The 17,638-nt window shown below is 37.8% G+C and overlaps 1 protein-coding gene across 3 annotated transcripts in view; it reads left to right on the top strand.

The window, feature by feature from the left end:
- The window catches only part of SLC38A6 (solute carrier family 38 member 6), a 68,418-nt gene that overhangs the window by 48,354 nt on the left and 2,426 nt on the right, over positions 1–17,638 (top strand). For all 3 annotated transcript variants that reach the window (XM_043472232.1, XM_043472233.1, XM_043472236.1), the window contains 5 exons: positions 7,621–7,686; positions 7,930–7,983; positions 9,994–10,073; positions 10,538–10,638; positions 16,657–16,781. In XM_043472232.1, the coding sequence (XP_043328167.1) occupies positions 7,621–7,686; positions 7,930–7,983; positions 9,994–10,073; positions 10,538–10,638; positions 16,657–16,781 (426 nt within the window). The remainder of the gene's footprint in view (positions 1–7,620; positions 7,687–7,929; positions 7,984–9,993; positions 10,074–10,537; positions 10,639–16,656; positions 16,782–17,638) is intronic.

Raw genomic sequence — 17,638 nt, forward strand, 5'->3', positions numbered from 1 at the left:
TCTGAGTTTGTACAGAAGTTATGTTTACACTGTACTGTAGTCTATTAAATGTACAGTAGCATTATGTCTAAGAAAACAATGTACATACATTAATTATGTATACATAATTAATTTTAAAATACTTTATTGCTTGCTCAGCCTTAGTCAGTCTGTTAAATTGCTCAGTTGTGTCTGACTCCTTGTGACCCTATGGACTGCAGCATGCCAGCCTTCCCTGCCCGTCACCAACTCCCAGAGCTTACTCAAACTCATGTCCATTGAGTCAGTGATGCCATCCAACCATCTCATCTTCTGTTGTCCCCTTCTCCTCCCACCTTCAATTTTTCCCAGCTTCAGGGTCTTTTCCAATGAGTCAGTTCTTCGCATCAGGTGGCCAAAGTATTGGAGTTTCAAGATCAATCCTTCCAAAGAATATTCAGGACTGATTTCCTTTAGGATTGACTGGTTGGATCTCTTTGCAGTCCAAGGGACTCTCAAGAGTTTTCTCCAACACTACAGTTCAAAAGCATCAATTCTTTGGCACTCAGCTTTCTTTTATAGTCCAACTCTCACATCCATACATGACTACTGGAAAAACCATAGCTTTGACTCGATGGACCTTTGTTGGTAAAGTAATGTCTCTCGTTTTTAATACGCTGTCTAGGTTGGTCATAGCTTTTCTTCCAAGGAGCAAGCGTCTTTTAATTTCATGGCTGCAGTCACCATTTGCAGTGATTTTGGAGCCCAAAAAAATAAAGTCTGTCATTGTTTCCATTGTTTCCCTATCTGTTTGCCATGAAGTGATGGGACCGGATGCCGTGATCTTAGTTTTCTGAATGTTGAGCTTAAAGCCAACTTTTTCACTCTCCTCTTTCACTTTCATCAAGAGTCTCTTTAGTTCTTCTTTGCTTTCTGCCATAAGGGTGGTGTCATCTGCGTATCTGAGGTTATTGATATTTCTCCCAGCAATCTTGATTCCAGCTTGTGCTTCATCCAGTCTAACATTTCTCATGTTATACTCTGCATGTAAGTTAAATTTACATGCAGACATGTGACAGTTTACAGCCTTGATGTACTCCTTTCCCGATTTGGAACCAGTCTGTTGTTCTATGTCCAGTTCTAACTGTTGCTCCTTGGCCTACGTATAGATTTCTCAGGAGACAGGGAGGGTGGTGTGGTATTCCCATCTCTTTCAGAATTTCCCACAGTTTGTTGTGATCCACACAGTCAAAGACTTTGGCATAGTCAATAAAGCAGAAGTAGATGTTTTAAGCACTCAGCCTTAAAAAGGAATGAAATAATGCCATTCGCCCCAACGTGGATGAATCTAGAGATTATCACACTAAGTGAAGTAAGTCAGAAAGAAAAAGACAAGGATCGTATGCTATCACTTACATGTAAAATCTAAAAAAATGATACACATGAACTTATTTACAAAACAGAAACAGACTCACAGATACAGAAATCAAATTTAGGATTACCAAAAGGGAGAGAAGGTGGGGATAAATTATGAGTTTGGGATTAGCATATACACACTGCTGTATATAAAATGGATAAATGACAAGGACCTACTGTATAGCACAGGGAACTATATTCAATATCTTGCAATAACCTAATGGAAAAGAAAAAAATATTACTAAAAAGCGCTGTCACCTGAGTCTTCAGCAAGTTGTAATCTGTTTTAGCTAGTGAAAAGTCTTCCCTTGATCAGGGTGGTGATTGCTGAAGGTTGGAGAAGCTGTGGCTATTACTTAAGATAACAGTGAAGTTTGGTGCATACATTGACTCTTGTTTTCATAAATGATTTCTCTGTAGCATGCAATGATTTTTCTGTTTGATAGCATTTTACCCACAGTAGAATTTCTTTCAAAATTGTAGTCAGTCCTTTCAAATTCTGCCATAGCTTTTTCAATTAAGTTTATGTAATATTCTAAATCCTTTGTATTCATTTCAGCAATCTTCATGGCATCTTCACCAGTAGATTCCATCTCAAGAAACCACTTTCTTTTCTCATCCGTAAAAAGCACTCTGAATCCATTCAGTTGTGTTGTGAGATTACAGCAATTCAGTCACATCTTCAGGCTCCACTTCTAATTCTAGTTCTTTTGCTCTTTCCACCATGTCTGTAGTGACTTCCTCTGCTGAAATCAGAGTCATCCATGAAGGCTGGAATCAGCTTCTTCCAAACTTCTGTTAATGTTGATATTTTGACCTCTTCCTGTGAATCACAGATATTTTGATTTCATCTAGAATGGTGAATCCTTTCCAGAAGAGCTTCAATTTACTTTGCCCAGATCCATCAGAGGAATCACATCTCTGGCACCTACAGCCTCATGAAATTGTTTCTTAAAGAATGAGACTTGAAAGTCAATATTACTCCTGAAGTTATGGACTGCAAAATGGATGTTATGTTAGCTGGCATGAAAACAACATGAATCTTGTTGCACATCTCCATCAGAGCCCTTGGGTGACCAGGTTCATTGTCAATGAGCAGTAGTTTTTTGAAAGGGGTCTTTTTTTCTGAGCAATAGGTCTCAACAATGGGATTAAAATAATAAACAGATGTATTGTCATCCAGGTTTTGTTGTTCCATCTATAGAGCACAGGCAGAGTATAGATTTAGCATAATTCTTAAGGGCCCTAGGTTTTGTGAAATGGTAAAATAGCATTGTGCTATTCAACTTAAAATCACCAGCTGCGTTAACCCCTAACAAGAGAGTCAGCCTGTCCTTTGAAGCTTTGAAACCAAGCATTGACTTCTCTCCAACTATGAAAGTCCTAGATCGCATCTTCTTCCAATAGAAGGCTCTTTGGTCTACACTGAAAATCTATTGTTTAGTGTAATCACCTTCATTAGTAATCTTAGCTAGAACTTCTGGATAACTTGCTGCAGCTTCTACATTGCACTTGTTGCTTCACTTTGCACTTCTGTATCATGGAGATGGCTTCTTTCCTTAAACTTCATGAACCAGCCTCTACTTTCTTCAGACTTTTCTTCTGCAGCTTCCTCACTTCTCTCCCTTCATAGAACTGAAGAGAGTTGGGGCCCTTGCTCTGGACTTGGCTTTGACTTAAGGAAATGTGGCCGTTTTGATCTCTATCCAGATCATTAAAACTTTCTCCAGATCAGCAATAAGACTGTTTCACTTTTTTTTTTTAATTATTCATGTAGTCACTGGAGTAACACTTTTCATTTCCTTCAGAAACTTTTTCTATGCATCCACTACTTGGCTAACAGTTTGGTATAAGAGTGCTTTCAACCTATCTCAGTTCTGCACATGGCTTCCTCATTGTGCGTAATCATTTCTAGCTTTTGATTTAAAGTGAGGGATGTGCAACCCTTCCTTTCACTTAAATAGAGGCCATTGTAGGCTTATAAGTTGGCCTAATTTCAATATTTTTGTGTCTCAGAGAATAGGGAGACCCAAGGAGAGGGAGAGAGATGGGAACTGCCAGTCAATGGAGCAGTCAGAACATACACAACATTTATGGATTGTTTGCCATCTTACATGGGCATAGTTCATGGAACCCCCAAACAATTACAGTAGTTACATCAAAGATCACTGTGCACAGATCACGTATCACTATCACAAATATGATTGTAATGAAAAAGTTTGAAATATTGTGAGAATTATCGAAATGTGACACAGACATGATGTGAGCAAGTGCTCTTGGAAAAATGGTGCCAATAGCCTTGCTTGACACAGGGTTGCCACGAACCTTCAATCCATAAAGAAACACAGTATCTGTGAAGTTCAGTAAGCTAAAGCACAATCAAATGACGTATGCTTAACTTTATTATAGACTCTTTTAAGTGTTAGTTTTAAAATACTTAGTGGTTAAGGAAAGGAAACATGTATATATTAACCCCAATTTTTTTGAAGGACTCCAATTTTTATTATTATTTTAATATTATTTAATATTAAATGTTATTATATAATAATATTAATATTAAATGACATTAATATTATTAATCCTAATAATATTAGGATTATTATTTTTTCCATTGCACCTTTTTTCATTAGTTATTTAAATTATTTAATTTATTTTAAGCCCAACTATGCTGGGCTTAGTTGCTCAGTCATGTCTGACTGTTTGCAACCCCAGAGAAGTCTGCTAGGCTTTTCTGCTCATGGGCATTCTCCAGGCAAGAATACTGGAGTGGGTTGCCATGCCTTTCTCCAGGGGATCTTCCCAACCCAGGGATCGAACCCAGGTTTCCTGCTTTTCAGGCAGGTTCTTTACCATCTGAGCCACCAGGGAAGCCCAAAAATACTGGAGTGGGTAGCCTATCCCTTCTCCAGGGGATCTTCCCGACCCAGAAATCGAACCAGGGTTTCCTGTATTGCAGGCAGATTCTTTACCACCTGAGCTACCAGGGAAGCCCCATTTTTATCAATCATTCAGATTAGTCACTCAGTCGTGTCCGACTCTTTGTGACCCCATGGACTGCAGCACGCCAGGCTTACCTGCCCATCACCAACTCCTAGAGCTTGCTCAAACTCATGTCTGTTGAGTCGGTGATGCCATCCAACCATCTCATCCTCTGTCATCCCCTTCTCCTCCTGCCTTCAATCTTTCCCAGCATCAAGGTCTTTTCCGATGAGTCACTTCTTTGCATTGGCGGCCAAAGTATTGGAACTTCAGCATCAATCCTTCCAATGAATATTCAGGACTGATTTCCTTTAGGATTGACTGGTTTGATCTCCTTGCTATCCAAGGAACTGTCAAGAGTCTTTGCCAACACCACAGTTAAAAAGCATCAATTCTTCAGCCCTCAGCTTTCTTTATGGTCCAACTGTCATATCCATACGTGACTGCTGGGAAAGCCATACTTTTGACTATATTGACTTTTATCACTAGTGTCTTTGCTTTTTATTTTTATTTTTTTCTTTGCTTTTTAATATGCTGCCTAGGTTCATCATAGCTTGTCTTCCAAGGAGCAAGCATCTTTTAATTTCATGGCTGCAGTCACCATCTGCAGTGATTTTGGAGCCCAAGAAAGTATCAATATGTGTTTGTAAATCTGTGTAGCATTTATTATTAAATTTTTAAAAATTGGCCCATAAAACTATTATTTGCTTAAATTATGCTCTCCAACAATGCAAATCAAAACCTACATTCTCATCTATTTGTCCCACATCCTTGAAAAAAAAAGTGAAAGTTTAGTCACTCAGTGGTGTACAACTCTTTGCCACCCTGGGGACTGTAGCCCGCCGGACTCCTCTATCCATGAAATTCTCCAGGCAAGAATACTGGAATGAGTAGCCATTCATCTTCCCAACCCAAGGATCAAACCCAGGTCTCCTGCATTGCAGGCAGATTCTTTACTGTCTGAGCCACCAGGGAAGCCCAGATATTTACTTTGCTTAAAAATTTTTGACATAAATTTTTGCTCCAGCTGAAATATCTAAAATTTTAAAAATAAGCTTTGTTATAACAGTGGCTCAGCATGATGGCATCTTTTTTGCTTCGTTTTGAACACAAATTTACATTGTTTCTAAAAGTTCTGTCTTGAGACAGAATAATAACAGATTAGTATTCTAATACTAATATTAGAACTAACATTTTAATAAATCAATAGTGAAAATAGAGAGCCATCTGATTGGATTTTGGTTAGATTTGGCTTCCGTCTTCCATGCACTATGTTAGTCATCAGAGTTGTGGTAGTTTAACTAGGATACTACTCGTAAGGATCTGTCCATCTAGTTGGGGAAATAAGGTAAATTTATTAGAAAAAATAGAGAATAACATAGTTAATACACAGTTAAATGTTGATATATCTGCTTCAGAATAGGAATTATAAGAGTTGAGAAGAACAAAAAAAAAAGAGTTGAGAAGAGAGAATGATCACCAACAGCTAGAATAAAGAAGGATGTGGAGGGAAATAAAATTTGAGCTGAGCCTTGAAAGATGGGAAGGACTTGGAGTGGAGAGAAGAAGGAAAGGCCTTCTGTGCAAGTGAACAAGTGTTTTTGATGCTTAATCTTTTTTCTCTTTGTCTTTCTTTCTAACCCCTGGGTTGATCTTCTTACTGTGTTCTGCCTTCAGCCTGAGCAAAGACCTCCTGTTACCCTTTGTTATGGGGTATCTTCCATGCCTGTCCTGTACTTCTGCTTTCTAGGACATCAGTTCTGTCTCCTGCAGGCTTGGGCTTGAGGTGGGTCTCTGCAGAGAAATAAGCTCTAGTAACTGAATTTTATGTTAATATAAATTCAGGCTGCTAGTGATATTTTCTACACTTGATCTTAGCCAGAAGACTGAGAAGCGATATTTTCTTACTAACAAAAAATAATCATAACATTGCACTTTGGAGCATTGTTTTGAAGTATTTGGATTTGCAAGTCTGGTGACAACAGCTGATAAAATGAGGTGGCTCATGTACTGACCTTTATCAATGTATCTGGTACATGATCAGTAAATGGTTGTCTCTACTGCCTCCACTAGTAGTGAGGAGGAAATGTGAGATGCTGAGTGTGGAGCAGGGCTGAAGAGAGAGACTAGCAACAACCTTCTACCCCACCCCATCCTCACCCGTTTTGGGGAAACACATCAGAAAAAAATGGTGAAATTATTGCTTTTGATTTTTTTTCCTCGTAATAAATTGTCTATTTAGTTTTATTTCGTATTAAAAGCTTACCTAGAAATGTCAAAGCAGCCTGCTCAATTTATCATTATAGTTCTTTTTTTTTTTCCCCTTGGTGAGTTTTAAATAAGAGTAATTTTTCTGTTCACTCATTAACTTAATCCTGAAAGTATATTTTTTTCAGTTTATCACTATATACAATTTTGACTGAATTAGTTAAAATCCAAAACTAGATAGGTACCAAGTAGGAATAGTGTTTACTTACTTGTCTCTTACAAAGGACAGATGCTTCCTTGATTCCCCCTTGCCCTTTTGTTTGCTGGGTTTCAGCCCAGAGCAAGTATTTACAGAATAATTATGTGCCCTGAAACAACTGCAACAATGGTGATGCTGGCACAACTCAACTGTAGGTCTAGGAACAGGATGCCCACAGTTAAGAGTAAAATCCCAACCATTTTCACTGATTGTTTCTGGGAAGTAGCATTCTTCTGGATTTCTTTTTTTAAAAAATTCATTTTATCATCTCTAGTTCCTTAGCTTTGTGCTCTTATCTTTGCCAGATTCATCCACATGCAACAAAATAATGTAAGTCTGAGAACAACAAGGAAAAACAGTGCTCATACATCTGCCATCCCTCCCCCTTTGCATCTGCCTGTGGTCATTTCTAAAACTGCTATTAATATTTCTCTATCTGCCACTGATGCCAGGTCCACAAATAGCCGTATAGGGGAACATCATGTTCCCATTCTGAGTTGCATTTCTTTTAATGCCTTGATACTATTGGAGTTTTGAAAGCTGACATGAGAGTATTCTCAATGTTCAGTGGGGGAGATCTCCACTAAATAGATACACAGCACCCCCACCGTCCCCACTATAGGGCACATGTCAAATGATGACCCCATTCTAACCAGGGAAAATCCCATAAATAAAATATCTTCTGTTTGCATATTATTTGTTATAGTGTTAGATTAATTGAAAAAAATGCTGACCTATTTGAAATCAATTTCTTGTCATGAGATTTGTAAGAAATAATCTGATTCTACTTATTTTTACAGGTAATAATTAAAAAATGGTCCATCCCTTGTCCTCTGACATTAAATTATGCAGAACAGTATTTCCAGGTAATAGTTTGTTTCTCGCTTTTTGTTTTATTTTAAGCTAAAATTTTTTGACTAATAATGGTTTTTTCCTGATTAATAAAAAAAGTATGGCTATATTGCATTTTGGAACTTTGTTTTGAAATATTTTTATTTGAAAGCCCAGTAATAGTAAATTCATCTCTCTCTCTCTTTTTTTTTTTTTTGAAGTGTTCTAACTTTTAATGACTGTTGGTTTCTCTCTTTCCCCTCAATCCTCTTAAACAGATTTCAAATGCTACAGATGATTGTAAACCAAAGCTCTTTCATTTCTCCAAAGAGGTGTGTAAGTTATTAACAGATACTTTCGGTTGATTTTTCACATTTCAAGTTTTAAGAGATTTGTGTAACAGGGTCTCTTAGGTCTTTGTACCTGTAACTAATTAATTTTCATGAAAGTGCTAAGTATAGGGTTGCTTACCAGAAGAATAATATTATTTAACACAGGGTGGCCCATTATGAAACAGCCACCTTTTTTTTTTTTTTTTTTGGCATGCCTTTAAATGGAGCCTGTTTTAAATGGGCCACTGCCTAAAAGAACAGATTTACCGAATGTCTGGTCTGGCCAATAAGGTCCTCTGTGGATACAGACTTCCTGTTGCCCTCTGGACTTGTAAAGCTAAATAGCCAATTATACCAAAAACTCCTCCCCTGTGAGTAGAACCTTGGTCTGTGGCTAAACAGCCTCATGGTTGGACCAGCAATTGAGCACTGACAATATGTCTTCTGGCTGACATTCCAAAGTTGAAATTTATGATGCCTACAGCAGAAGCTGAAAGACCAAGTCCCCTTGCCTTCTCCGAGAGCCCAAAGATACTGGAAATGCCTGCAAGAGCCCCCGAGCATCAGAGAGGGGACAGGAAACTGTGATCTGAGTGATCTCTTCTTTAACCATTCTGGAAGAGCTCCGTGTCTTCCTTGTTGCTGTAGGCTCCTTCATGTACAGTTTTTGATTCTCTGAAGTGGAGGTCCCAGATGCTAGAATACCCTCCACTCATGTACAACTCTATTAGTATAGCATTTTAGTGTGATAACTCCTCCATGCAAAATTCTCCTTTTTATTCCCCAGGTTTTTTGTTTTTTTCTAGGGGGGGTGGTGGTGCGGGCTGTGCTTCGTGGTTGCGGGATCTCAGTTCCCTGACCGTGGATTGAACCCAGGCTACGGCAGTAAAAGCCCAGAATCCTAACCACTGGGCCATCAGGGAACTCCCTTATTCCCTAGTTTTAAAATGAGAAATGTCTGTCTGGCCCCACAAGGGAGGTTACCACATCTTTTGCATAGTAATGGCTTCCATGTGCCTTCAAGATTTAGGTAGGGTAATTAACAAGTCAGGAAACTGAAAAATATATGAAAGAAAGTTTATGAATTGAACACTCATTCCCTTAATTTAGCCTTGGGAAATATTCCAGCTTTCCTTCCTCCCAGCTCTCTTCAGATATTTTAGGAGGAGGTCTTGTGTCTGAAGATAGGTCTTCAGTCATTTGGAACTTCTTGTGCTAAAGAGTCTTAAATTAGTTAAGGAGAAATTTTTTGGAGTAGAAAAGAGAAAGTAAATCATTACCATCCACTTGTAAAGACAGTATTTTCGTTTAGAAGGTAACATTTGTTTGCTTTGTAACTTTCTCTAGTTCTTAATTATTCTAAATTAAAAAACAGCAACAACTTGTGATCATATATTCCAGTGGATCACCAAGAATTTGTTGGTCTAGAATAAATCATGTTCAATCCCATTGAAAGAGACCCTAAAGATGCTAAAATGTATTAGTACATTCAGTATTCTCTTAGAATAAGTGGGTACTTATGTTGACTTGGTGAAAGCTGGTTCAAAAGCATTAAGTATTAGTGCTGCTTAGGGTAGTAAGATATATTTAAGATTCCTAATACTTACATTAGGAAAGACTAAGAATTATAAGATCATTTCTAAAACGTTATTATATTTGATTTTACCTAAATGTTATTTATCTTACCTAAATTATTTTTATCTTACCAAAATAATATAGAAGTAGTAATGATTGCAGTAAAAACAGCATGGTATAGAGGCAGCCAAGAAATATTTCAGCTAGTACAGACTATCCACCTATCAAGTGAATACTTGCTGGCGACCATAATCGTGTGTCTCATTTAACAATAACAACAACAACAGCATGTTTTATAAACAGATGATTCATGAAAAATGAAATAAATTTAGCTAAATTTATTTTTTTAAAAAACTGAGTTTGTTGTCAAATGAAATAGTAGTTTCAACAGAGTACAATTTAGTCATTTCATCTTAAATTGTTTTTTTTTTTCAGAGTGCTTATGCCATACCAACCATGGCTTTTTCATTTCTATGCCACACCTCAATACTGCCCATATACTGTGAACTTCAAAGGTACTGTAGAATCCTGGAATATATCAAATGTATTCAGTATTTCTTTTGACTTCTAGGACTTTCAGACTGAATGATATTCGCCTCCATGAATCCTTCCCTCCTATCGCTTGATTCTAGGTGTGTGTTCTAAGTTGAGAATATGTCTTGGTAGCATAATCCTTCGCACAGTAGTTTAAAATCAGGAATTCTGTTGTGTAGTTATTAATGAACCAGGGCTTGAGTGATTAAGGAATCCTTATATCTATTTATTTAGATTAATTCAGATGGTGTCTAGTCGCTTCAGTTGTGTCCAACTCTTTGTGACCCTATGGATTGACTATAGCCTGCCAGGCTTCTCTGTCCATGGGATTCTCTAGTCAAGAATACTCAAGTGGGTTGCATGCCCTCCTCCAGGGGATCTTCCCAATCTAGGGATCAAACCCACATCTTTCTCTGATTGTGATTTTGCCATTTTTGTCTTTTAGCCCTTCTAAGAAAAGGATGCAGAATGTAACCAATACAGCAATTGCTTTAAGTTTTCTTATTTATTTTGTATCTGCACTCTTTGGGTACCTCACTTTTTATGGTAAGTATATTGTTTCATTATAGATGACAATATAAGTTGTTCTGTAGTTGATCTCACACCTGAATATGGACTTTGTTTCTGCCTTTCATTAGCAAGTTAATTTGTTCAGGCTGCCAGAATTTAGTGCACTACTGTGGTAGCTCTACAGGTCTTCATTTTCTTTCTTTCAAGAGTGGATCAAGTTCAAGATTGATAACTTCATAAGAAAATTTTCTTAAACACCTAAAAATAAAATATTGGGCTGAGAAACACTGAAGTCTTTCTATGAGGGAAAAAAAAAGTACAATAATGATTTTATTTTTTTTAATTGAGATTTCAATATTTTAGACTCTAGTTCAGCAGTTTGGGAGCTTGAGAGAATCAGTCATCTTAATGGCAAAAGAACAAATCAAGGAAGGAAAGTTTCATACTGGACTGTAGTTGTACACCTGGGTCAGAGACCTCTGCCTTCAGACTTAATTCACATAGTTCTGTGGTGTGTATTCTGTGCTTTGCCATGACCTTTCTCCCTAAATTCTTAAAAGATTCTTCTAAACTCATAAAACTGAAATTTTCTTTTATTTTTGAAAAGTTACATGCGTAGTGTGTTTTCTCTCTTCTGATAAGAACCTCAAGAAAAACTTAAAAGTCTCAAACAAGAGAAAAACTTGTAAGCTCTCTTGTTTAATTTGCAAACACACTTGTTTAATTTGTAAAGAAACGCATAACAAATTACACTCAATTTGTCAAATTCTTGAATGCACTTTTCAGTTTATGAATGTTCTTATAACAACACTCTAGATAGATGGCTACTATTATTCTTGTGACATTTAGCTGTTTTGACACTGATTTCATGGTGAGTGGCCTTGTGTATGTGTGTTTCAGGTTTTAGACATTCACAGTGAATTGTAATGGTTTGCCTACCTCTCAGATATTTTTCAGCTCTGACAAGTTTTTGAATATTTACTTGCATAGCCACTTTCCTAAGCCCAGTGGAAAGGGTCTGGATTTTGAAACCCAACAAATATGCTTCAAAAAACCACTTTGCTCTAACTAGCTATGTGACCTTGAACAGGGTACTTCACCTTACACTATCTTCATCTCATCATCTGTAAGACAGGGATAATTGTATAGAGTTGTATTGAAGAGGAAATGAGTTGTATGTAAAATGCCTGTTACAGTATCTGGGATACAGCAGTCTTCTACATAGGAGGGCTCCTGCTGGTGCTGTATTATGAGTATTGTTTTCATCATCATTGCAATTATTTCATAATTTCAGGTGCTCTTTTTTCAGCACTATACTTCTCTTCTTACTCTCATTAATAAAGTCTAATTTAAATATGATAACTTCTGTATATTATTATTATTAGTGTATCATCTTGGAGTTTTCAGTGTGTGAGAAAGTTAAAATTGCTCTCTGTAGTCCTTTTCTGGCTAACTCTACATCATTTCAACAGTAATAAAAGCAATTGATGAATCGAAATCTGCTCTTGCACTTTAGTACTGTGTCGGCTAAGAGTGGTAGAGCTCTGCACACCATCAGGAAGAGCGTACTTCCTACTTCCAACATGAGCATGGATACACTACAGGGAAAGCTAAGACAAATTGTTAAATGTGTTTTGATCATTTTTAGGGAAACAGCATTTTTGAAATACATGAACTATTTTTGGTTGTTAGGTTTGTTTTTGTATAGTAAGAGCACAGTAAGACCTTTCTGTAGCAATGAGATACTCCAGCAGGAACTTTGTTGGGAATTCAGCAAAGACTTTGTAGAATGGCTGTATGTTTTTATAAACTGAAATTGTCACCTGGCACGAATACTGTTCTAGTTCAGTTCAGTTCAGTCGCTCAGTCGTGTCCGACTCTTTGCAACCCCATGAACCACACAGCACACCAGGCCTCCCTGTCCATCACCAACTGCCAGAGTCTACCCAAAGCCATGTCCATCAAGTTGGTGATGCCATCCAACCATCTCGTCCTCTGTTGTCCCCTTCTCCTCCTGCCCCCAATCCCTCCCAGCATCAGGGTCTTTTCCTGATGAGTCAACTCCTCACATCAGGTGGCCAAAATATTGGACTTTCAGCTTCAACGTCAGTCCTTCCAATGAACACCCAGGACTGATCTTCTTTAGGATGGACTGGTTGGATCTCCTTGCAGTCCAAGGGACTCTCAAGAGTCTTCTCCAACACCACAGTTCAAAAGCATCAATTCTTTGGCGCTCAGCTTTCTTTATAGTCCAACTCTCATATCCATACATGACCACTGGAAAAACCATAGCCTTGACTAGATGGACCTTTGTGGACTAAGTAATGTGTCTGCTTTTTAATATGTTGTCTAAGTTGGTCATGACTTTCCTTCCAAGGAGTAAGCGTCTTTTAATTTCATGGCTGCAATCACCATCTTGCAGTGATTTTGGAGCCCCAAAAAATAAAGTCAGCCACTGTTTCCACATCTATTTGCCATGAAGTGATGGGACTGGATGCCATGATCTTAGTTTTCTGAATGTTCTAGTTAGGGATTTTCAAAATCGAGAAAAGGTCCAAAAAATGTGCCTCCTTTTATTCCCTATGGATAAACAGAACTATCTGGAGGAAACCTCAAATGCCTACCAATTTCCAGGATAGCCGAAAAATAGTTATGTAAAAATTACCATGAGATGTTAGGAGCTGTGTTAAATTGTACAAAAGCTTAGATTGAAGGGGAAGTGGAGAAAGGATGGATTTTAATACATCTGTTGAAGTAACATTTATTATGTAAGAGCCAGGTGTTTTACATACATTGCCTAACTCATACCTTACAACTCTGCAAGATACGGGTTCAAATAGATTGGGCACCTTGGCTAGTACCTGCAGTTAACGAAGAATGAGTTGGGATTTGAATCCAGTTCTGACTCTCTCCAGAACCAATGCCTGTATTTCTGTGCTACCTCCTCAGGAATTATGCCATAGAATCCATTTTCCCATCATTCTCAGAGTGAACTTTTGGAAAAACCTGGCTCACTTAAGTTCCAGGTATATCTCTATCTACCTACCTACCTGCCTACCTACTTATCTGTCTTTGCTTGAACACAAGAGACTGTATATTTTCATCATGTACATGAAATGTTTCCTACACAGGGATTTTCTTGGTTATCAAGTAAAAGTTGTTGTCTCTGACTTAACCCTTCTCCACTGATGGAAATTCTTCAGAATATCCACATTTTAGAACAGTACATCTAAGAAAAATCACATAGTAGGTTGGTAGGTAGGTGATAGATAGATAGAAGGAAAGAGAGAGTGATATAAAAGTAATTCCTTCTCCAAAGACAGAAGAAGATTCAGGAATTGGTTTGCTGTTCACTGTGTTTTCTTTTTGGCACTGAAAATCTTTTACAGTATTTTTCTGTTGGAATAGCAGTAGCTCTCAGTCTTTCAGAAAGAAATTGCTGATAGAACCTGAGCCCTTATCAGAAGGGCTTGTCGCAAATTAAGGCCTGGGTGGAGTGACCTGTCCAACAATAGTGGCATGTGTCCTGTGTCTCCTGAATATTAGTCCAGTGATCTTTCACTTATTCTGCAGTAATCTTTAAAACTTCATCCCCTGTTTGACAGTGTATATTAAACAGGACAGCCACCTGGCTTCAGTAGAATATATATCTTGCAGAAATCACTGTTAGGTCCTTCCTGAGATTTGTAGAGATTTGTCTGAATCCGGAGAAGTGTGCTGTCCTCTATCCCTTACACATGTTAAGGCTCAGCTAAGAACACAGAACTGACTGGTTCAGGGAAAAGCCTTTTATCTCGGGAAAGTAGATATGTGACAGGTATTTTGAATTTGTAATAAATCTAGCTCCTCAGACTTCTGGAGCTGCTTGGGGTCCTTTTATTCAGTGTTCTCAAGGCTCAGTTAATATCTAAATTTTGTCAGGTTAAAGGGACCAAAAAGTATGTACCTAGATTAATGATATTGATTCTGATTACAGATGTTGAAGCATTATAAGGTGAGGAATAAAATGTTCCTCTGGTGAGCAGGCCAATACCCAAATGTTGTGTAATAACCAGACCATTTTAAAAGTCTGCAAAGTTGTTAAGCAATAAGTGTTAATAACTTGTTTTTATGATTCAGAAAGTGAAAATAAAATAGTTTGCCATGTTTCTCCAAAGACTCACAAGTATCTCTCATATTTGGGACTGGAATTCAGCTTTCCTGGCTCTTCTTAATTTCTTGCCTGGTCCATTTGTCCCACATTATGTCAAATATGTCTTTGATTCTTTCCACAACTGGTTTCTATCCCGTTTCCATTGTTACTAATCTAGTTCAGATTCTCGTTACTTCTCAGTGATTATGACAGTAGCCTTCTGTTAGTCCTGTTTTGGATCTCTTTTTCTTCCAGTCTGTCTTCCTACTTAGTTTAAATCATAAGTCTTCAGAAGCCATTGCATCTCTGTGGCCTACCAGATTGAGTCCTGACCCTACAGATAGCTCTGTTGCTGGGTCGTTCATGCATTTCCAGCCTTATCACCCATCGCTGTTGGCTCTATAGTGCAGTCTTTCAGCCTCTCTAGTGCTCCTGGGTTGCTCGTTTTCTCAAATGCAAATTCCCTCTGTTGCTTGGTGGCTTCTGCTTGTGCTGGTTCTTGCTTCCAGAGAGAATTTCTCCCTCAACATCTTTGAGTGTGAGCACACATAGGTTAATTAATGTCATGCTCTCAGTAAACCCATAGGTCAACATATTACTGTCCCCATTTTACAGATGTAAATACCAAGAGACTCAAAGTTAAGTTGCTCCTATGTAGTAGATTTTGGATCTTGGTCTTTTCAACCCCAGAATTCAAGTCCCTCTTCTACTATCTTGCTGCTCACTATCTCAGGATGACTGTCTTCAGGTTTTCCTGAATTTCTTTCATGTTCATCCCAAAGCCATAGTTATCTTTCCCTGTTCAAAATCAGCATAGCTCTTTGTTTAGACTTTCTGCCACTTAAGTGTGAATCTGTGTTTATACACTTTCTGTTGTATGTATGTGTCTTTCATCTTATCACCCTTTAAATTTTAAAGTCTTTGAAAACAGAGTTGTGTTTGATTTGTTTTATAACTTTCTCCAAAGCGCTTTCCCAAAGCATTTGGTCTCAAATTAAAAAACAAAAACCACGACTGTATTTTAAGTAGAAACTCATCTTTCCGTACGCGGCAGTGATACAAAGTTCTCTTGAGTACTCACTCTTCACAGCCCTCGTCTGGCTTGGGGTGAGGAAGACATAAGGATAGAAGCAACACCAGGGAGCAAACATGGTCTGCTTGTTCGGATTCTGTTGCTGACTACCACACCAGCTTCCTGAGGGAGCCATTGCCTTAGCACTGCATTCTCTTTTATGAAACACAAATCTATAGATGAAATGTTGATGAAGCATGTAACATGCATGAGACTATAAGGTCCTAGAAAACATTGTGACATTAAGGAAAGGCTTTGGCATCAAAAAATTTGGATGTACAGTCCTCCCCCTTTGTCTTGTATCATTTGGGGCGAGTCAGTTAATATTTTTAACCTGGTGGTTTAGTCACCAAGTCATGTGCGACTCTTGCGACCCCATGGACTGTAGCCTGCCAGGCTCCTCTGTCCATGGTATTCTCCAGGCAAGAATATTGGAGCGGGTTGCCATAGCTACTATCTTATATTGTTATCATAGGGACCAAATTCAGTAGTACACATGAAAGCACTTTACAAAATAACATAGATGTTGCTTAAAACTTTCAGATTATGGAAAAGTTCTAAAGAGATTTTTTTTTTTGAGATTTAAAAAAAAATAAATATATTCATTGTCATGATTTTAGAGAGTCTGCCTGGGCTAATTTCTAGTTTCATTAAAAGAAAAGACAACAAGTTTCGAGAAGATGTTTGACTAATGTGTCTGTGTTTTGTAGGATAGGAAAAAGGCCAGAGATGGATTTGGTACTAGGAATCCAAAATCTGTTAAGATATATTTGTGCAAAGGAAAATAATGTTGCTATTATTAACATCTCAGTAGTTTATAATGGGATCCTTATTTTTTTTTAATTTGCAGACAATGTGGCGTCAGAATTACTGCAAGGTTACAGTAAATACTTGCCACATGATGTTGTCATCATGACTGTGAAGTTATGCATACTATTTTCTGTGCTTTTGACAGTCCCTCTAATCCACTTCCCTGTAAGTACTCTTCAAGGTTTTGTTCCTCGGTGTTGCAGCTCCCTAATATGGCAACACTAATTCTTTACAGACTAGAATGTTTGAATCACATCTAGTCTTGTATATCTTATTCATTTGTCAAGGAATTGATCAAAGACCTCATACTTGCATATGGCCCCATGAAAGCACAAAAATAACAGTGAACCACTAAACTAATTTGTGCTTTTTCAGATTTAGTTTAGATTTATGCTTTCCCACAGCATTGTTTCCAATTTAGAGACTATAGTTGTTCTAAAGTTTTGGGGTTTTTTTTTCCCCTTTAATTCTGTATTCAAAAGAATGTGTATGAAGAAGAAAAAGTCAAGTCAGCAAAAGTAAGCTCCTTCTGGTTTATTGGGAATTTATTTAGTTTAATCTTAGTCACAAATTTTATTTGCTCTGGAATTATAGTTAAGGGGCAGAATGGATCTTCATTCTGCATTAGTTGCGATATGTAAGAATCTTAAGAATTTCTGGGAAAATAGAAACATAAGCTTTGGGTACAAATGCTTCTACACGAATATCTTGAATCCCTAAACAGTGAGTTCCTGAAGACCTGAGCCTTCCCGATTTTTGCCTCCTTCCTGTGTGAACTGCAGCGCCAGGAGTGCAGTGGGGGTTGGAGAGTTTTGGGGCTGTGACCGCCTGTTGCCCACCTTGGCAGTGGGAAACATCATGGACTAGTTTTCTTATTTACATGCTGTGAAACAATAATATAACATAAAACAATAAATGGAATTTCTTTACCATGGCATGACTTTTGTTTATGTTTTGAGCCATTTGTTCTTTTATCTGTTGAATTTCATGAAAATGATACCCTGAGATTTCTTCACACAGTG

The sequence above is a fragment of the Cervus canadensis genome, chromosome 6, assembly GCF_019320065.1.
Source record: "Cervus canadensis isolate Bull #8, Minnesota chromosome 6, ASM1932006v1, whole genome shotgun sequence".
Lineage (NCBI taxonomy): Eukaryota > Metazoa > Chordata > Mammalia > Artiodactyla > Cervidae > Cervus > Cervus canadensis.